This window comes from Prunus avium, chromosome 3 (genome assembly GCF_965620075.1).
Source record: "Prunus avium chromosome 3, drPruAviu1.hap1.1, whole genome shotgun sequence".
NCBI lineage: Eukaryota > Viridiplantae > Streptophyta > Magnoliopsida > Rosales > Rosaceae > Prunus > Prunus avium.
The window spans coordinates 39,832,763-39,852,325 of NC_142286.1; the positions used below are offsets into that span (position 1 = coordinate 39,832,763).

Here is a 19,563-nt window from a genome sequence, read left to right on the forward strand (position 1 = left end):
GGGTTCGATCCCAGGCGCTTGCGAATAGAGCAAACTTTGTTGAGAGAGGTCCCCGCTTTGCGCCCGACAGTACCTCGAGAGCTAGTCCCCGCAATTGCGTGGGGGATACCTTGGTTTTCACCCAAAAAAAAAAATCTGATCAATTCTCTTCTCAAACAAAAAAATTCTGATCAATACAAGTGGAAATCTAAAATGTTAAACTTTCTTTCTGCGTTACTGAATAAAGGGTTATTGCAAATGTGGGTATTGGCTTAAGCAATGTGTTAGCCTCTTTGTACTCGAGTTTGATCCCACACTCCATTACACTAGAATTGTGCTTATTTTAAAAAATAATAATAATAATAATAAAAACCTATCTGGCCCAAACCGGCATGAAAGCTCGAATCGCATTGCTTGGGGCCATTTGGTTTAAAAAATAGTAATATTAATAAAAACCTATCCGGCCCAAACCGGCATGAAAGCTCGAATCGCATTGTTTGGGACCAATGGGCCGTTGGAGTAATTAAATAAGAGAGAGGTAAAACGGTACGTCGGATGTTGGCAAAACTCGAAAGGAAGAAGAAGCCGTCCTACGAAGTAGGAAGATTGTGAGCCGCCTCAGAGACCGAGAGAGCAGAGCAAGAGCTTCACCGGCCTCAGTCGTTTCGCCGCTCTCTTTCTTCTGGTACTTTACATACCCTAAATCCATAATTAATAATGTAGCAAAAATATTTTACTAGCATTTTCTATATATGCTATAATTAATCTGAAAAATTACAGATTGATGCAGGCTTTAAATTTTGTTTTTGTGTTTGTTTTCGGTGTTTTAGGGTTTAAGCAGATATAGGTATCAGGGTGGGAAGGTGGGCATGGATATCACGAGAAAGAGTAAAAAGAAGAAATTGGTGAAGGAAGGCGGGAAGGATGAGAAGCGTGGGGTTTGCTACTTGGGTCGGATTCCTCCTCGCATGGATCCTTCAACACTTCGTCAGATGCTCTCTCAGTTTGGAGAGATACAAAGGGTTTATCTTACACCTCAAGACCCTTCTGCTCAAGTACATAACATCCGAGCTGGTAAATTTCAAAGGCAAAACTTTTCAGAAGGGTATGTCATAATCTCTTCATATTGATATGTAAAATGCAATTGGTATCTAGCTATTTGATTTCTCAATTTACTTCTATAGAGACCCATTACATTGTTATTACTGGCCTATGATAATTTGATTGTCCTTATCTGCACCTGCAGGTGGGTTGAATTTTCTGACAAAAGGGTTGCTAAGAGAGTTGCTAATATGTTAAATGGTGAACAGATAGGTAATTATATATAAATTGAAATCTTTGGCTTGAGTATTTTACTTCTTACAGCTTGCTTAGTATATGTGTGCGCTCTGCTTGTATTTCTTGTCTAAAAGTTTTGTACTGCCTGCCTGTTTCCTTCGTGTTTAGGTGGGAGGAAGAGGTCATCTTTCTACTACGATCTTTGGAATATCAAGTATTTAAGTAAATTCAAGTGGGATGATCTTACTGAAGAGATTGGTACAGACACTTAATGATTTGTTTTCCCTTGCTTATTGTCATGGAGCTTCATCATTGTTACACGTTACTGAATTGACAATGTTTACATTGCAGCTTACAAGAAAGCCACTCGGGAGCAAAAACTAGCTTTAGAAATATCTGCTGCTAAGAGGGAGCGGGATTTCTATCTCTCTAAAGTTGATAAGTCCCGTGCTTTGAGTTGCATAGAAGAAAGATTGAAAAAGGTATATTTTCAAATATTCTTTGAACACTGATTATTTGTACGTTTCTATTATATAAAAAAAAAAAGTGATCATTTGATGAAACAAGTAGGAGAGGAATATTTTTCAATGCAGCCATCCCATCACCATTTTCTCTTGTTCCAATTACTCCAAGTTTTTTCCTTCCTCTTTCGGGCTAGACTATATGAATTAGCTATTACTGTATAACTTCACGTTTTTATGTCATATTTCTCAAATGTAAAATAACGTTAGTTTGCATTAGTAGATGGAGTTATCTGCTTCTTCACTCTTCACTTACCCATTGAAGTCTGCAAATATGATCTATCACTGTGTATTGCTCAAATAATTCGTCTTCTAGGACTCCTTTTCATCAAAATGTTTAGCAAAATAAACAACTTTGAACTGGTTCCCTTTACACATAGCTAGGTAATTCCATATAATTTGTTTCATCTTCTTTAACAGAAGCAAAAGGTCGAAGAAGATCCAGGACTAAAGCCTGATCTCCCTGTTAGCCAGCCAAAACGGGAGGTAATTCGCCGGTTCCGACAGAAGACACCTGTTGCAGATAATGCTGCTGAAATCAGACCTCGGCTCTCGAAAGATATACTTGCAGGGGTGAGCATCGGTTGTTTAATATGCAACCATATATTTTTCCTTATCTGTCACTTAATACTTGCCTGTAACTCCATTTGCAGGTATTTGGTGGTTCTTAGTGCTCAACTTTTTAATGATTGGCATACTTAAAGTGGAGCTGCTGTAAACCAAGGACATCGTCTGGATCTCTGGAGTGCCTGCCTGTGTTTGAGATTTGAGTGGTCTTTCCCAATTTTGTCACTGATCTAGCTGGAACTAATCTGTATATGGTTTGAACCAGGATCACAAAATCACACAATATGAACCGTGTGAAAGATACTTGTATCTGTATTTATCTTATATGATGCTTTTCGTTTGAGTTAGATGGACAAATCATATAAAGGATCTTTTCATGGTTGATGTTCCTCACTGTCTTGAATCTCGATCTCCTTAGCATATAAAGGACCTTTTCATGGTTGATGTTCCTCGCCTCCCCGGCATGTTTACGAAAATCAGTCTTTTCCTCTGACCGTGATTTAATTTTGCCATGTCGTTTCAGCTTAGTTCCCTTGGTCATCCTTTGGTACTATGCGATTTACGATGAATATTATTTGTTTTTTTTAATTTGAAGCCGCAGGCTACTTCTTTGTTTTCTTTCAGTTGTGAATGTTGTACAAGAACAGAACAAATTCACTATCAACAAAACATGCCAGCCATCGCATTAGTGGAAATTAGACAGACAAATAAACAAAAAGAATAGCTACATAAACTGTTGAAAAATATTTCAGCATTGAAAAGAGACGAATCCCTGAAAGGAAAATCAAATCTATCCAAGAACTTTAGATTCTATACATTCAAATGTTTTCACTAAGTAACATGATTGTTGAAAGAGTATGTTCAAAGCACAGATGTTGGAGAATGAAGATAATTTGCACAAATGGATTGAATACAGAGCCTATTTCTGTTCTATTTAGCTGCAACATCCGCCTCTCTGAGCAACAGCTCCATTTGAGCCTGATGGACCTTGGGGTCGTCCATATCCAACCTTGATGCCAGATGACTGCAAACATCACTAAAATATTAGTTTCGAATTTTTTTTCCTCATTTGACAGATTACATTTCAGATTTCTCAGTGCAAAGAGACTCCAAAGTTTTCTGGACCAGCCAATATGCATGATATCCGTGTTAGGTAGAAGCTACATTGTCGCATTTTCTATGGTCAGATCATCCAGTATGTTAATTACCGGTAAGGAGATCACATAAAGCAAGCCGAGTATGCAATTAGTGAAAATTCATGCATGGTGTTTATAATGTTAATTTTTCACGCACTCTCTTCACCAATATGATATGTCAGAAAAGAAATGGGATTTAAAATCATGTCCCAACTCCTAAAGCTTACAATTTCCCTCAACAAAATGACTAAACAGTTACCTCATTAGACACATCAAACACGCCGTCCTGAATATTCTGAAGAATCTTTGCAGCAGTCTTTATGAAGGCCTGAAAAGTACGTTCATCAGTTTAGACATACTAAAATACATCATTCCGACCATAAATAACACATACAAAACAGTGAAATAGAGTCCTGGTTTGAATTGGTTGAGTTATATCACCTCCTCAACATTTTGAGCTGTTCTTGCAGATGCCTCCAAGAATAAAAGCCCATTCTCCTTTGCAAATTGCTCTCCTTCCTCTTTACTGACAGCCCTTCTATGAGCGAGGTCAGACTTGTTCCCTATGAGCATGATTGTCATGTTGGGATTTGCATGCTGCCGGGCATCCTCCAGCCAGCTTGCGAGATGATTAAATGTCTCTCTCCTGGAGAACAAAACAACTTTAATAACTTTTCCGTCTTTGGTTGAGGTAACATATAGAGAATTGTGGAAAAGTTGAAAACAGACATAGGCATCGGTAGGGCTCCAGTTAGGCAAACGCACACGAACGCTGACACACTATTATGCAAACACACAATTCAAAGCCACCCACCTGGTTATGTCATAAACCAGAAGTGCTCCAGCTGCTCCTCTGTAGTAAGATCTAGTGATGGATCTGAAAGATTCTTGCCCAGCCTGAAATAAAACCAAGGAACCTTGCTTAAGAATATTCACTGGACCACTAAATTACAGCAATAAATGTTGTAACATTACTAGAATTAAGATATATTAAGACCATCTGCTTGATTATGTCCCAGGAAATATCTCAGCAGTTGCCCTCAAAACAAAATAATGCGCAAAAGAAAAGTAAAGCCCAATAGCATAGAGGTAGAATCATGAAGTAGTTGTGAGTTTACAATGCAAAATGGGATTTTATTCAAAATTACAACACCAAATAGGACATATCAGAATCTCACTTCACCAATTTACTAGTATCAAGTCCTAAACTCTAAAGTTTAGATAGGTTCTTTTGTTAAATTTACAGGCACATCCAATTAGATTAACAGAAAGCAATAATATGAAATCTTGAAACCAAATAACATGACCAAACAGAGCAGAAGAAAGAAAGGAAATTTAAATTACGGTGTCCCAAATCTGGAGCTTGACAGGACGACCGTCGATGGTGACCATTCGAGCGCCGAACTCGACGCCAATGGTGAGATCATGCACAGGCTGGAACCTCTTGTCCGTGAATTGCAAGAGCAAGCATGATTTTCCTACACCTGCACCGTCCCACACCAAAACCCAATTGGTTTCATTACTCAATTCTCAATTTACAATTCTCAAAAATGAAAAATAAAATCAGAAAGCTAGGGATTTCAATAATTGGAACCTGTGTCGCCGATGATGATGTACTTGAAGAGATAGTCGTAAGACATGGTTAGTACGCTGTCGTATCGAGGAAGAAGGAGGAAGAAGATGATTCTCCTCGCTGTCTTTCTCTCTCTCTCTCTCGCTCTAAACTTTCTCTTTTTGGTTAGCTTTGCTTTGCTGGTTTTAGTTTGTTTTACGTACGGACTATATTTCTGACTTTGCCCGCCTAATATTAATTTCTGGTGTCTCTTATATATAATTAATTAATTAATTAACTCAAACTTAATTGATGCTGTGACGTTTATATCACCGACACGCCAGTGTTTGCTTTGCTTCATGAGATGACAATGATGATTCAGGAGAGGATATGCTTCCTACAACTAGTTTACAATACATACGTAAACTTCTTTTACTTTATTTATTCATTATCATTACTTTCTGTTTTGGGCTTGTTATTGTTGTTTATCAACAATTCTATTCATAAGTAAACCCTCTTATCATTGGAATCAAAGATTTTAACGATATATAATCTTCTTGAGTTACTAAATTTTTAATTTTGTTTAATACCTCAAATATTAAATTCAGAGAAATTATAATGTGATACGGTATTTCTCCTCGTTCCGCAGCCCCCATATGAGCCATATTTAGCGTCAAGACTGAAAAAATAAAGGATAAATATCTTCCTTTTAATTGAAGGCTAGAGGCTCAGGGGGAGACGTATGAAATTGGTTACATGAATGAAAAGAATGGAAACATATTCCGTTTATCAAGCCGTTTCCTTAACAAGCGAATTTTGCTTGAAATTCACAAACCAAAGAAAAACTCCTTCAAATTTAAATCAATCGAGGTAGGCCTTTAACCCTCAACATTATCCAATCAAACCTACAAAGCAGAAAATACCTCACAAAACAAGCACGGAACATACAATATCTGTAATATAATCAACCAGCTTAAAAGTCTGTAAGATGCTCTAATAATTCTTAATGAATTCCCAACAAACAAAATAGTTAGCGCAAAGTCTGTATAAAAATGTCAAATCCAAATGGAATAAGCAAACCCATAACAAGTTGGGATCAAGTCGCTGAGGTTTTACACTGAAAACTGAATACATGGAACATTCCCATGCTCCCTCCCAGTGGAGTGGAGCGATTTCACTCTTCCATTGCATCGCCTGCTTCTATCACTTCCACCTTCTCGGTCAATGGAATGATCTTCGTTAAGAGAACCTCTGCAACCAAAGAAAACACTACAAGTTCAGAAAAAGTTTCACTAACTCCATTTGTAGTTTCACTCTTTTCTTTTTCTAAGTTAGGTCCTAGAGTTGGATGAATCTTTGATTAAACCTTTCCACAGGGAAGATACAGAAAGAAGAAAGAAAAAAAAGACACACTACGGATGTGAACAAATTATGCGACATAGCAGCTGCACAACAAACACTTACCAATACACCGCCTATGGTGGCATGAATCTTCTCATATATGACAGACAACATAAAATGATGCTAGGTTTATGATATGCAAAACAAGTACGGCATAAGAGTGATCAGGCAATCTGTGGTTGAATGATACAAAAGCAAAGTAAAAGAGGTGTGTTCCTAACCAGTTTTCTTGGAGAATGTATAGTCTTTCGCACTGACATAAGTACGAGGTGTGGGCGACAAGTGGTTCCTCAGGTATTCCTTGTGTCCCTGAGCCAATACAAATTTACAAAAGAATTTGCATTAACATGAAAATAGTATTCTAGAAAATGGTGAATACTAATGACAAACAACAAACCTTAGTTATTACACAAACATCAACGTTGCTTCCACTTCCCAAGTCATTAAAAATGCCAGAGCATATTGCTTCGGTTACGAGCTTTATGCCTTCATCCCTCTGCATCAAAGTAACAAAACCAAATTTAAGAGGCCCTAAACCTAAATATATGAACCAGATATCCACTGTGGATGTTACTACTAATCATGTCATAGAATACTAATGAGATGCAAACAGTAATTTGGGTTGTCCATTATTTGTAACCACAGATTCATAGTACCATACAACAAAGGGGATGCTTTTCAATTCATATGACGCTAACTTACAGTGAGGCCTTCTTTGTACTTAGACTCAAATATGGCCATCGCAGCAAGAGAACCAGAGCCCATCGTAGCAAATGGCAGTGTGTCAGTTGATCCATGGGGATATATCTGCGATATAAAGCATTGGTGTTGGCATCAGATCATGCAATCTCCAAAAAAAAATCCATATCACATCCAAAAATCTTACAGTATGTAGATGGGGTCCAGTGACATCAACCCCCCCGAGCACCAAAGCAGCCGACACATGACCTTGGTAACTGGACAATATATGTGGCAGTTAGAATCAAAATGTGTATAAATGCATACAGCTTACTCCTGCAATTTAAAGTCCCCTCCCTCCACCCTCTTTCCCTTTTTCAAAGCTAATAATTGCAGAGCAGTCCTGGAAAGTGATAAAACTGTACCTGAAAAGGTGTTTCTTGAGCAAGGTCAAGGCTGTAACAACCCGTGATTCACGACCAGTATGGTACCGATGCAGTTGCAGCTGTGAGCTGACCATGTCTAGAAATCCAAAGAAAGCAAGAGCAACCGATTAGGTATGATGGTCTATGGCACGAAAATTATTTAGCACCCTTCACCTGCTTGTTCATGAACTTCATGCGATACTTAACAGACATATACAAACATTAACACACTAACAACAATCCTAACATTTACCTGTAACAGCCTCCGTATCAGCAGCAGTTCCAGCCCCACAGCAATAAATATTGGGTGCCATATAATGGATCTTTTCACAATTCTTATCACAAACAATGGGTCCTTCCGTGGCCCTGGTATCAGCTCCAAGAATGACACCATCCTGAAGAAGGAATTAGAAAGGAAAATTACAAAATTTAAAGCTTAACCTTTTTCTTTTTTTCGAAAATAGAATAAATTTGGGTGGAAAAACAATTGCCAATTAAATATTAGAAAGCAGTTGTACCTGAAAAATCAAACCGACGATGGTGGTTCCCGTCTTCCTATAAGATGGTTGCTGAACCCCCTTCTTTGCAAGCATGTCGTTTCTACGACAAAGATCAAAACTAAATCCACCCTTGGGAACATCTATCGCCGCCTGAGACATCTTTTTTTCTTTAAGTTTGAAGTTAAACCTGCAAAACCATTTAACACATAGAAGTTTAATAGAGAAATGTTCAAATGTTCCAAACCCTAAAGCTAGTCAAAAACTATTTTATGGAAAAAAGTCAGACTGAAATACAATGCATGCAAATTGCTTTGTCTGCAATGGAAAAATGAACAAAAACTATGGAGAATGTATGAACACGGATTGGAAAAGAGCACCAGCAGATTACTTGCCTAAGTTAATATATCTAATTTGGAACCATGACAGGGAGAGATCAAGAATATTGAGACAGGAAGATGCAAATTAAGACAGAAAATAGCAGCAAAAAGTGACTGAAAGATATCTAATACAATGGTTGGACTCTAGAACACGGCAATAAAAATAATGCAAAACATAACTGATTCAACAAAATCTCATGCATTAAGTACAGACAGATGTCCCATGACCCCGTTTTGTAAACTATTGACAACCAAATTTATGTAACAAAAGGAGCAGCACACAAAAATGACCAACAACTCATAAGAGTACAAAACCCAAAATTTTCAGAATCGTATCCTATGGCTAACCCAAAATAAGAATCAAACCAAAAATATTCCACTTCATCTATACGATTTATAAACAAACTAAAACAAAATAGTTACTCTTACGCATTTAATCAAACAAATTGCGTGCAAAATCACAAGTACAATAATTTTTTTTGAAGAAACCTCCCGTTCAAGCAACATTCCAGTACCAAAGAAGACCTCGCAGAATCAGATCTTCTTCATTTCATACTATAACGCAAGCTAAATAACACAGGAAATTTAAAATAGCTCTAATTGATATTTAGAAGAAAAATGGGGAAAAGACCTCTAATTAGCTAAATTTGAAATTTTGCTTACTGGTAGGCGTTGGGATGCCGAAAGGTTGATCCGCGGAGAAGCAAATCCGATTGGAAGGAAGAGATGGGTGGTGGAGTTCCACAGGGTTTATGTGGGAGACTGAGACTGTCAAACGAAACGAAACGAAACGAAAATAAAGGAAAGTGAGAAGGTGAGGGGAATAGAGAAGACGAACCTGAAAAACTTGTCCGACAAGTAGTGGTACAGTCTGGGCCTTTCGTCCTGATGTGGCCCAACCGAGCCCAGTAAGCCCATAATATTGAACGACACAAAACCGACCTTAACAAATACAATGTCGTTTTCCCATCTCTAATTAGCTACATAACATGCACTTTTTGGTTTTAAAATTTTAATCTTAATTTTATTTAGTAAGGGGCACTCCTCTTACTAAAATTAAGAATCATTTTCACCGTTCGTTTATGATTAATTAGAAAAATACAATGAATTTGTAGTTCGAATGGTTAAGAGTATTTTACCCATGCAAAGGGAGTGTTCGAATCCTCCTTCTCAAATATCGTTTATGTTTATAATAAAAAAAATAACTAATTTAAAAATTATAAGGATATCACTTATTTAAAAATAATAATAATATAAGGGATTGTCGAAAGAAACGTATCCCCTCTAGGCCTAAAATGGCTCCGCCACATGACTACGGGATTCTTCCCCATTTTACATAATCAAATTCGGGGTTTTAAACTCACTTCACTATTCACTTGTAAAAATGTGAACCACATAATCCATGTGACTAAACAACACAACATTTTTTACCCTATCTATATAGTCAAAGAAGAATAAATTAAACCAAGGTGATTGGTGTGAGTGGTTCGGCACTCTCATTCCTTAAGAGAGGTCAGGGGTTCGATCCCTGCTCTCGTACGGAGTCACCACTTTAGCCAACATTTTACCCCTTACGGGCCGACCCGATGTGAGTGGGGATTAGTCTGGGTTGTGGTTAAGGCTTAAAGGTGCCACCCATAATTGGGCCCATCCAGGACCAACTCATGGTTCAGACAAAAAAAAAAAAAGAAAAAAAAAAGAATAAATTAGAGGTGGGTTTTGGCTATAAAAATAAAAAAATAAAAAACAATAACTATTCATGTGGACGGGAATTAAGAAATAAAATGTAAAGGTTAAGTGGAAAATTGCTTTGACTTGTAAACTAGTTGTTTTAAGTTTGAACTTCCATGACACTTTGATAGTGTGTGTGAGAAATCCCCTTCCCTCTTATAGTTTAAAGGGCTTCTTAGATCTAGGTTAGGTCCAAAACGATTAGTTGTCATTGGATTTAGTCCACGAGTTTTATGTAGGTCATTTGACATTTATTACTTCTATTATTGTGTCGATTTTACAGGTAAATAAGGAAACTAGTAATTATATTATAAAAAAATGTAGAGAAGATATACAAAACTAGATTTCTTATTGAATAATATGAAATGCAATTACATAAAAAAGAAGGGATCAATCATGTAATCGCAACCTTGTTTGTATTAGACTTTAAGCTATTATTGCCTGCCTGCCTGCCTTTGGTTTGGTGGATGGAACATATTTTACAAGTATTGCATTGACCTTTTTTGTTCTTTCCTTGTACATTCAGATGAATCCATTAAAGAGAAAGATCATTTGCAATTGGGGTTACTTTGTAGTTTCAGGCAGCTGCTGCATCAGCTGGCTCAATCTCTAATTGCAAGCCTCTCCGGAATTGCACGAAAGGGTAAGCAAGTGGAGACTCATCTGGTTTTGTTTTCCATCTGGTGCAGCAAGTGCATGCAGCAGAAATTAATAATTATAATCAAACATTAGACAACATGATCATGGAAATTAAATTAAAAGTTACCTATAACTGAGGACAAGATGATGAAGGAAGAATGCAATCACTACTTTAGCCAGTTCTGCTCCAGGACAGAGCCTCACTCCCCCACCAAACACTGTCACTTTTTTGCTCATTTCTTTGTAATCTTCCTGCATATATAAACAAATAATTAAATAAATAAATCTCAAACATTTGTCACCATTGATATTCAAAAAATTAAAATCAGAAGCTACATACTGCCCATCTCCAAGGATCAAACTCCGTGGGATTTTCGTGAACAGCTTGATCCAAATGCGCCCCAGAAAAGATTGGAAGAACCTTCCATCCTGATGGGATGACCAACTCTGCACCAACAATAATCCAATAGTTCATAAACATCTTAATCATTATGTCATGTAATTAATTAAGCAATAGAAAGACAAAATAATTAACCTTTAAATTTCACGTCGACAAGAGCTTTCCTGTGCACAAATTTGACTACATTCCCACATCTCATAGCTTCATATATAACCTGCAGATTTTTTCAGTCCTTCATTGTTCCATATAATATATATATATATATACAGTATAATTAACCAGCAGAACAGAATCTCTAACTTTGAAAGAAAATTATTACATAGTGGGAAAAATCCATTTTCTTGTAATCTTCCCAGTTCAAGAATTCCCCATCTTTTTTGTTTTGCCTTATGCTCTGGTGTTCTTCCTGCAGAGATTTTGGACAAGATACGTGTGTATATATTAGGCATATGCACTGATTTATGCATGTAGAGAGAGAGAGAGAGAGTGAGAGAGAGAGAGCAGCTGAGGGGGACAGGGGTTTGGTTTACCTTTAACTTGTCGAAAGCAATAGGCGCATGGGCAAGAAAGTAGACAATCAAGGACATAAGAGTAGCGGTTGTCTCGTAGCCTCCCAGCATTATGTCCAACACAATGCTCACAATTTCTTCATCGTTTAGGCTCTGCTTTGATAATATCACATCCAAGAAGTCTTCTGTGTTTCTATTAACATTCCCTTTTCGTCTTTCTTCCATAATCTCTTTGACAGTGGAAGACAGCCTTGCTCTAGCCTGAAGAAAAAAGGTCATTATAATGTTTATATGGAGAGGAGAGGCATGCGATGCTTATGTTGTCAGATTGAGAATTTAAATGGTTAATTGCTTTAACGTTAGTGTGACAAATGAATATTATTGCCGCATATGCATAATATGTTGTAGGTAGGTGCTGTAATTACCTTCACAGCCTTGGCATAAGCGGTCCCAGGGATATTTACTGGTAGAGAAACAAAGCCTGTCATGTAGGTTTCGAAGTCTTGCAATATCCTTGAGGCTACTGGCTCCTCTGGTTTAACACTTAGAAGGTGCTTCACCATAAGACTCAGTGTAAACTGTGTGTTTGAATTGAATCACAAAATGCAGGCAGGCAGAGTCAGGCATTATCAAACTTCTAATATAATTGAAGCAGGTTAAGAAGAAGATTAAGGCTGAGTAGTACATACAGCTTTAGCTTGTTTGTAGAAGGAGACTTGTTTGCAGCCATTCCATGAATCCATCATTGAGATTGAGAGCTTCTGAACCCAGTGAAGGAAATCGGGGGCCGACTTAGAGTTGGCAATGAAGCTGACAGCAATGCTTCTAAGCTTTCTATGAAGCTCTCCGGACACAGTGAGTAACGAATGCTTTCCAAGAATGCCATGGATGGCCTTGGGATAGCTGGCTTGGAATAGCTTCTCTTCATTCTGAAGAATAAACATGTTGAGCTCAAGGTCACATGAAACTATGGTTGGTGAACCAAATAGATGCGATTTAAAAACCTTCCCATATCTGCATAAATGACCAAAGTAAACCATATAAAAAAACTATTATCAATAAACTTTGTAAATTAATGAAGAATAATGATCACCTAGAGCAATGCTGTTGCAAGAAGCTTCCCACAGAGTAAGTATAATGAGGCTTAAGGAAGTCAAGGGTTTCTCCAAACCAAGGCCACCCCATGCTTCCAGGAGGCAAGTTTTTAGCAGGATTTTGATGATCATGTGTTGCAGAGAACTTTTGCACAAGAATACAAGCCAACAATATGGGTAGCCCTCCTAGCAGGAGAGCAAATAAAATAGGTGCTAAACCAACCATGATGTTTGATTTGTTCTCTTTTTCTAAACAAAAGTATTTGACTTGTGACTCTACCCCCTTACACCTTACACATATATAGGACCTTTCATTCCAGTCAGGTTCTTTGTCTTACATTTTATATACAAATTATTTAATGACCAAATCCAATAGTATCTGTCTTTCAGTTTCAGATTCTGCTCGTTTTCTTCTAATTAAGCCCGCGCATAGGATTTGGACCCCCTTTTTTAAAAAAAATTCTTTGTATTAGAAGCTTCCCTTTACTAGATTGGACATTGGAGTAGTTTTTCCTTTGCTGAGATGAGAACCAATTGCTTGACTATGATAAATGTTAAGGAACAATTCTTCTTCTCCATGCATGGTTATAAGTGTATGTGATCGATCACTTCCACACCATCAATTAACTGTTATGAATTGGTAACATATCAACAACACTAAGTGCTAGATTTCTATAAATTTAATGCTCATAGGAGGCAAGAAATTGGTTTTCTTGATTTGGTTTGCCCCTTTCTAAAAGGGGCTTTCCTAATCGATAGAACCGAACCAAATAGTCTCCCGAAAAAAAAAGAAAAAAGAGAGGTTTGGTGGTGGTGCTTGCTTGCTTACTAATCATGACAGTTGTCTTCTAAAATGTGAATTAACAAGATAGATAATATAATATATAACTGCTTTTCACATGTCAAACATTCCTCAACCTAAATAATCATGCTCTCCCTCCCTACAAAACAAACTCCAAAACTCTTCCCTCTTTGTCTTTGAAGAATTTCCATGTATCTTTACTTACTTGAGCTTGCTACAAACAAACTATAATGAAAGGCTTGAAGAGTATAAAAAATGGGTATAGGTTCCCTAAAGGAAAAACAATGAGAGACACACTAAGTTGAAAATTTGACCATTTCGAAAGCTATATGCATATATATGTATATGTAGACAACAAAAGCTTGCAATTTTTGAATAAGTTGGGTTTGCTTTATGGGTTTGATATGGATGTTTGGAGTAGAAAGCCGACCAAATTTGTGACTATCTGCCTTTTGAAATCATACCCATTTTAACAAGACCTAAAAAATTATACTTATTTTTCGGCTTTAGGTGGGTTTTAGGAGAAGAAAAAGCGGTACGGACCCTCACACAAAGGAACTAAAGGGAGGCAAAGAGCAAGCAGTTTGTCTGGCTTTTAGAGTGTGCATGGTGCACGTGCAATGGATTTGTGACCCCCTAATCAATTGGATGGTTGGCAATGGCATCTAGAAACCCTAATTAATAGCTGGATATCAGTTAGCATTGCAATCATGGCTAATTACTTTACTGTTGTTGTCTTAGTTATAGTGATCAGGAAAGGGGAAAATGAATTTAAGATGTTTGCGAATGGCAATGAGCTTGTAGCTCAAGTAATTAAAAACATTTATACATGCATCCAATGTTTTAAGTTCGATTCTCTCCTCCTTTTGGTATTACTTGTGCAAAAACAACAATCTTCCGAATGAAGTTGACATATTATTTGTTTTGTGTCTAATCTTTCAGGGCACCCTTTCGGAAAGATGAAATTTCTTGATGTAGTAATTATATTAACAAACCTCATTGCACGTTTGAGGATTTGAGCAGACAACTCATTATTATTCTTGTCTTTTTATTTGGGGCCTGCTAAATATGAACAAAATCATTATTTCTTTTTAATTAAAAAAACAAAGAAGAGACATTGGTAGGTAGGGCTTTTCCACTCCATTATCACCAGGGAAAAAAATTGAAGGAAAAGTATTAACAGATAATGAAACAAATAAAATAAAGAATTGGGCTTTCTCACATATACTTAGTCCATAGGAAGAAGAACAGACACGACCCAATAGAAGACAGATCAAGGGACGATGAACAAGTTGCCTCATCAACAGAGATTCATGGCCCAAATTGGGAATTACCACCACATATGCACACATGAATGTCTGGTTTTGGCACATAGCAAGTCCCATATGTTAAAATCTTCATAAATTCAAAGACATGGCCACAAACAACTCATCCAAATCTCAAGCCATGGCATCCATTTCTCACAAATTTACAAGCAACCCACAGACCTCCCTCTCTCTTCAGTTCAAGACCAAAGCTCTGCCACTCCCATCATCAAGAATTTTATGCACTTCAAGTGAAAACAATGAAACCAAGCAATCTCTGTCCTCAGCAGGAAAAATCAAACGTCTTGTTCTTCCCCAAGAGGGCAGAACAAAACTCAACACTTACCCGGACAGAGATTTCTATGCTTATCCACGCTTTGTGACCCATGTTGATGATGGCTTCATTTCCACATTAACCAATCTCTACAGACAAAAGTTGAGGCCTAACTCAGAGATTCTTGATCTTATGAGTTCCTGGGTCAGCCATTTACCAGAAGAGGTTAAGTACAAAAAAGTGGTTGGGCATGGGCTCAATGCACAAGAACTTGCGAAGAACCCAAGGCTGGACTATTTCTTTGTCAAGGATCTGAACCAGGATCAGAAGCTGGAGTTGGAGAGCTCCAGTTTTGATGCGGTTTTGTGCACAGTCAGTGTGCAGTATCTTCAACAGCCTGAGAAGGTTAGATGGTACTGTTAATTTAGGGCATGTTTGAGTGTGTTTCTGCAAGGGCTAAAAGCGCTTTCTAACAGATAAAGGTCCGTCTGACAGTGTTTAAGTGCCTTTGGGCCATAAAAGCACTTCTGGAGAAGTACATGTTAGTACTTCTTCGAAACACTTGGGATTTATTATGAAAATTTCAAAGTTAATATAATAAAAACGCTTTTGTTATAAGCGCTTATTAGCATAAGTAACCCAAAAAAGGAGCCTCAAACAAGCCCTTACCTTTGTTACATTAATCAAAACCTTTATTTAATTTGTAAATAAATTACCCAATTGAGTGGACATTGTGATGCAGGTGTTTGCAGAGGTGTTTAGGGTTCTAAGGCCAGGAGGAGTGTTTATTGTGAGCTTTAGCAATCGATTGTTCTATGAGAAAGCCATAGGCGCATGGAGAGATGGGAGTGCATACAGCAGAACACAATTGGTTGTGCAATACTTTCAATCTGTGGAAGGGTTCACGCAAGCTGAAATAATTAAGAAATTACCAGACCCTAATGGTGGTGGTGGTGGTGGTGCTCCACAAAATAAATCACCATTCAGTTGGGTCATGGGTTTGCTCGGATTGCTATCCGGGTCGGATCCCTTTTATGCAGTGATAGCTTACAAGAATTTCAAGCCTGTATATGAATGAATAATAGCTTACCAGAACTTCAAACTCTTACTCTGTTCCCCAATGAAGCATGCAGTATGCAGACGTTGGACTCTGTTTGTCCTTTCAATTCTTGTAATTGTGAGGGTTTCTATTCCCTGTCTGTCAGGCTATGATGTTAGAAATACAAAAATGAACACCACCACTGGCAGAGTGCTCTCAAATCCTTCACCAAGTAGAAAAGTAAGATTTGAAAATGGAGCAGAGAAGGTTGTCAAGTTGAATGTATTTTTGAGCTGAAATTATACTAATACAAACTCATTTTGCAGTCCCATTAAAAATTGGTAATTTGTGATTGGTGATTATGGTATACATGAAACTGCAAGCTTGGATTTTAATAAGGAATGGACTAGATAATGCCTTAAACCTGCCAGCCACGGCCACATCACAATTTCATTCATGGTGGCAGCTTGCCAGGGGGGAGGTTACCGAAAAATGGGTTACAAAAAGGTTTTGAGTTGGTACATGCGGTTAGGACAGCTGGTCAAGACAGTCGTTCCCTTACATTGCATTCGCTTGTGTAAAATAAAATTTAAAATTTAAAAAGAGTTGAGTCCAATTTTGTTTGGGTGGTAAATTTTAGAAAGGTAGCTTTGGGTCACAATGTTTGCTATGACTCTGGGTATATCCAGCTTCTCTACTTACATATTTTGGGCCTTTTGGCCTTTGGGTGCGTTTCTGATATTTACCTACCGCTACCGAATTTCGTCCAAAAAAAAAACCTACCGCTACCGAAACGTTTCGTTTGCAGCTTTGTTTTCCTCAAACAAATAAAAAATATCTTCACCTGCAAACCTTTGGACCATCCTGCGCTAATGTAACCAGAACAAACCCTTCTCTCATTCCTTATCCTCTCTCCACCTCTCTATATCTCTCTCTTCCCCTCCTCTCTCTACCTCCCTCCAACCATGTCTTCTGCAACCGCCGCTTTTTTGAAGCCAATATCAATAGCCGAAAGTTGTCTACCTTCTGTGCCAGCCCTCTTCGCCCCCAAAAACCAATACCCAATTCTTTCACTTCCCTCAAAACCCACCAAGCTCTCAGCCGTCTCATGCTCATTTACGCCTTCTCTCCCTTCATGGGTCTCTCTGAAGCACAAGTCTTTACCTATGCATGTGGCTCAGACCTCGGACTGGGCTCAAGAAGAAGTAAAAGAAGAGGGTTCGGGTTTTGAGAGTGAAGGGGTCGAGGAAACAGAGGAGGGGGTAGAGGCAAGTGCTTTATCTGATGGGGAAGAGAGTTCTGGAGACGGAGTTTTAGCGGTTGGTGAAGAAGAATACTATCCCGAACCACCCGAAGAGGCCAAGCTCTATGTGGGTAATTTGCCTTACGATGTTGATAGTGAGAAACTTGCTCATATCTTCAACGAGGCTGGTGTTGTTGAGATTGCTGAGGTAAATTTAGTGTCTTTGATGCTCTGTGTATCTTCGCAGTTAAAATTGCAGCATTGGAATTATTGTCACATGATATTGTGTTTTCTCTTTGCAATTACTAGGTGATCTACAATAGGGAAACAGATCAGAGTAGAGGTTTTGGGTTTGTGACTATGAGTACTGTTGAAGAAGCTGAGAAGGCTGTACAGTTGTTCCACCGTTATGTAAGTTGCAAATTCCTTTGTTAATTCTTGTTCTTTTTTCTTTTCCAGGCCAATTAAAAAGAGAATAAACTAATTCATTGTCAACATTCTGAACTTAAAAGAAGTATAAATGTAGCAAAAAACATGCATCTTGATACATTTGGGTCCAATTACAAAGTGGCATTACGTTGATTTAATTTCTTAATTCCATGCATCTTTTAATAAATCTTTCCTCCCAAATGCAATGAGAAAACTTGTTAAATTTCAAACTCTCATATAAATTGAGGAGTGTTTCAAAGTTACATTTGTTCTTACACAGGATATAGGTGGAAGACTTTTGACTGTAAACAAGGCTGCTCCTAGAGGGTCACGTCCTGAAAGACCTCCTCGAGTGAATGAACCTTCTTTCAGAATCTATGTTGGTAACCTGCCATGGCAAGTTGATGATTCTCGTTTGGAGCAGGTTTTCAGTGAACATGGAAAGGTGGTCAGTGCCAGGGTAGTATATGACCGGGAAACAGGGCGCTCACGCGGGTTTGGTTTTGTTACGTTTTCTAGTGAGACAGAAGTGGATGATGCCATTGGTGCTCTTGATGGACAGGTTATAGACTTGCCTTTGTTTCAAGAGTGTTGAAATTTTATCTTTCTGCCAATTTAGAGTATGCCAAGAAACTGATAACTACTTTAGTTTCTAGGATATTACTCAATCCATTAGGTTTTCGGATGTTACTCAGACCATTAGGGATTCATAATTCTGCAACAGATTAACTCTACTTCCGAATATTGGTCTAGTATATATCATTTGTGGAGTCTTATCTATTTCTTTGGCCTGTCCGCTTGTATGCAACATCTGAACACGTTTGAGACAATCGAGTCATGGATCTCTGCCAATTGACTTGGACTCAGTCCCATAATTCATAAAAGGGAAGAGCCATGAAGTTCTCATGTTTGATTAAGTCATTCGTTTTCGTGTTTTAGACTCAAATGAAGTCACCTTACAACTAATTGTGTATTGTTATCTTGGTGCCTTTCTGTTAATTAACAAAGACCCTCATTTTGTTCTACATTGGTTGTGCAGAGTTTGGATGGCAGATCAATCCGAGTAAATGTTGCTGAAGAGCGACCAAGGCGTGGCTCATTTTCTACTTAAGAAGATAATTATTCAATATTTTATATGAGCAGATTGGTGCTTAGCTTTTGGAGAGGGTCCTAGCATTCTTCAACTTTTGCCCCAATCTTCTTATATTTCCTTTCTTCGACGAGATATTTTCTTTTAGGGATTTGAAGTTTTTACAGATAGGTTATTATTCTACCTTGTGTATCTTCTAGCATGTTGACAACAGTATGTCCTGTATCATCTTTGTTACTTTGTATCAATCCAATGCAATTCTCCTTCTCATCTGATTACATTTACGTCTCCTTCTCATCTTATTACATTTTTGACACATGCAAAAATAATTCATAAAAAACACAAAAGGAAAAATTAATGCACACATGTCACACACTATTTAAGGAGGGAAGTATTTTTCATTGACAAATGTACAAAAACAATACAGAAATGAAAGTTTGTGTATTGACCCAAAAAACAAAAAAAGTCTGCAAATGTCCACAAATGAACTTTTTTTAGCTTCCGGTTAGAAAAAGGGAAAATTAGGCTTAAAAAAATTTAAGCCTCAACAAAAGGGACATTTGAGACAAACTGGCTTATGCTGTTCTTATATTTA

General features: G+C 37.7%; 6 protein-coding genes across 6 annotated transcripts; 3 read left to right on the forward strand and 3 right to left on the reverse strand.

Annotated features, from left to right (window-relative positions):
- The first annotated feature begins 507 nt into the window (after positions 1-507).
- On the forward strand, positions 508-2,734 carry LOC110755892 (RNA-binding (RRM/RBD/RNP motifs) family protein). Its single transcript, XM_021957198.2, has 7 exons — positions 508-664; positions 810-1,084; positions 1,226-1,293; positions 1,426-1,515; positions 1,609-1,739; positions 2,199-2,351; positions 2,432-2,734. The coding sequence occupies exons 2-7, from the start codon at positions 849-851 to the stop codon at positions 2,447-2,449; spliced, it is 696 nt and encodes a 231-aa protein (XP_021812890.1). The 5' UTR covers positions 508-664; positions 810-848; the 3' UTR covers positions 2,450-2,734.
- A 384-nt stretch (positions 2,735-3,118) lies between these two features.
- Positions 3,119-5,283, reverse strand: GB2 (GTP-binding 2). Its single transcript, XM_021957333.2, has 6 exons — positions 5,076-5,283; positions 4,826-4,965; positions 4,296-4,378; positions 3,923-4,127; positions 3,741-3,809; positions 3,119-3,369 (listed from the first exon to the last, which is right to left on the reverse strand). The coding sequence occupies exons 1-6, from the start codon at positions 5,119-5,121 to the stop codon at positions 3,280-3,282; spliced, it is 633 nt and encodes a 210-aa protein (XP_021813025.1). The 5' UTR covers positions 5,122-5,283; the 3' UTR covers positions 3,119-3,279.
- A 684-nt stretch (positions 5,284-5,967) lies between these two features.
- PBB2 (20S proteasome beta subunit PBB2) lies at positions 5,968-9,236 on the reverse strand. Its single transcript, XM_021957354.2, has 9 exons — positions 9,078-9,236; positions 8,056-8,224; positions 7,791-7,932; positions 7,538-7,634; positions 7,321-7,390; positions 7,137-7,241; positions 6,832-6,930; positions 6,656-6,743; positions 5,968-6,284 (listed from the first exon to the last, which is right to left on the reverse strand). Exons 2-9 carry the CDS (start codon positions 8,194-8,196, stop codon positions 6,208-6,210), a joined length of 819 nt encoding a protein of 272 aa, XP_021813046.1. The 5' UTR covers positions 8,197-8,224; positions 9,078-9,236; the 3' UTR covers positions 5,968-6,207.
- A 1,333-nt stretch (positions 9,237-10,569) lies between these two features.
- On the reverse strand, positions 10,570-13,013 carry LOC110756001 (cytochrome P450 724B1). Its single transcript, XM_088250274.1, has 9 exons — positions 12,787-13,013; positions 12,383-12,707; positions 12,119-12,271; positions 11,715-11,954; positions 11,504-11,590; positions 11,320-11,398; positions 11,125-11,231; positions 10,912-11,036; positions 10,570-10,825 (listed from the first exon to the last, which is right to left on the reverse strand). The coding sequence occupies exons 1-9, from the start codon at positions 13,011-13,013 to the stop codon at positions 10,723-10,725; spliced, it is 1,446 nt and encodes a 481-aa protein (XP_088106400.1). The 3' UTR covers positions 10,570-10,722.
- Positions 13,014-14,962: 1,949 nt separating this feature from the next.
- On the forward strand, positions 14,963-16,491 carry LOC110755912 (S-adenosyl-L-methionine-dependent methyltransferases superfamily protein). Its single transcript, XM_021957235.2, has 2 exons — positions 14,963-15,572; positions 15,910-16,491. Exons 1-2 carry the CDS (start codon positions 15,003-15,005, stop codon positions 16,243-16,245), a joined length of 906 nt encoding a protein of 301 aa, XP_021812927.1. The 5' UTR covers positions 14,963-15,002; the 3' UTR covers positions 16,246-16,491.
- A 522-nt stretch (positions 16,492-17,013) lies between these two features.
- On the forward strand, positions 17,014-19,246 carry LOC110756629 (28 kDa ribonucleoprotein, chloroplastic). The gene is made up of 4 exons (XM_021958072.2): positions 17,014-17,657; positions 17,759-17,860; positions 18,159-18,440; positions 18,918-19,246. The coding sequence occupies exons 1-4, from the start codon at positions 17,172-17,174 to the stop codon at positions 18,987-18,989; spliced, it is 942 nt and encodes a 313-aa protein (XP_021813764.1). The 5' UTR covers positions 17,014-17,171; the 3' UTR covers positions 18,990-19,246.
- Positions 19,247-19,563: the final 317 nt, after the last annotated feature.

Coding starts and splice junctions, on each gene's coding strand:
- LOC110755912 (XM_021957235.2), top strand. CDS start 15,003: ATGGCCACAAACAACTCATCCAAATCTCAAGCCATGGCATCCATTTCT. Junction 15,573..15,909: donor ATCTTCAACAGCCTGAGAAG/GTTAGATGGTAC, acceptor ATTGTGATGCAG/GTGTTTGCAGAGGTGTTTAG.
- PBB2 (XM_021957354.2), bottom strand. CDS start 8,196: ATGTCTCAGGCGGCGATAGATGTTCCCAAGGGTGGATTTAGTTTTGAT. Junction 7,933..8,055: donor TCGTCGGTTTGATTTTTCAG/GTACAACTGCTT, acceptor TTCCTTCTTCAG/GATGGTGTCATTCTTGGAGC. Junction 6,931..7,136: donor AGTACAAAGAAGGCCTCACT/GTAAGTTAGCGT, acceptor ACTTTGATGCAG/AGGGATGAAGGCATAAAGCT.
- LOC110756629 (XM_021958072.2), top strand. CDS start 17,172: ATGTCTTCTGCAACCGCCGCTTTTTTGAAGCCAATATCAATAGCCGAA. Junction 17,861..18,158: donor TACAGTTGTTCCACCGTTAT/GTAAGTTGCAAA, acceptor GTTCTTACACAG/GATATAGGTGGAAGACTTTT. Junction 18,441..18,917: donor TTGGTGCTCTTGATGGACAG/GTTATAGACTTG, acceptor TTGGTTGTGCAG/AGTTTGGATGGCAGATCAAT.
- LOC110756001 (XM_088250274.1), bottom strand. CDS start 13,013: ATGGTTGGTTTAGCACCTATTTTATTTGCTCTCCTGCTAGGAGGGCTA. Junction 12,272..12,382: donor TCTACAAACAAGCTAAAGCT/GTATGTACTACT, acceptor TCAAACACACAG/TTTACACTGAGTCTTATGGT. Junction 11,037..11,124: donor TTGATCCTTGGAGATGGGCA/GTATGTAGCTTC, acceptor TTATATATGCAG/GAAGATTACAAAGAAATGAG.
- LOC110755892 (XM_021957198.2), top strand. CDS start 849: ATGGATATCACGAGAAAGAGTAAAAAGAAGAAATTGGTGAAGGAAGGC. Junction 1,516..1,608: donor TGATCTTACTGAAGAGATTG/GTACAGACACTT, acceptor TTTACATTGCAG/CTTACAAGAAAGCCACTCGG. Junction 1,740..2,198: donor TAGAAGAAAGATTGAAAAAG/GTATATTTTCAA, acceptor CTTCTTTAACAG/AAGCAAAAGGTCGAAGAAGA.
- GB2 (XM_021957333.2), bottom strand. CDS start 5,121: ATGTCTTACGACTATCTCTTCAAGTACATCATCATCGGCGACACAG. Junction 3,810..3,922: donor CAGCTCAAAATGTTGAGGAG/GTGATATAACTC, acceptor CGTACTTTTCAG/GCCTTCATAAAGACTGCTGC. Junction 3,370..3,740: donor TGTTTGATGTGTCTAATGAG/GTAACTGTTTAG, acceptor TGATGTTTGCAG/TCATCTGGCATCAAGGTTGG.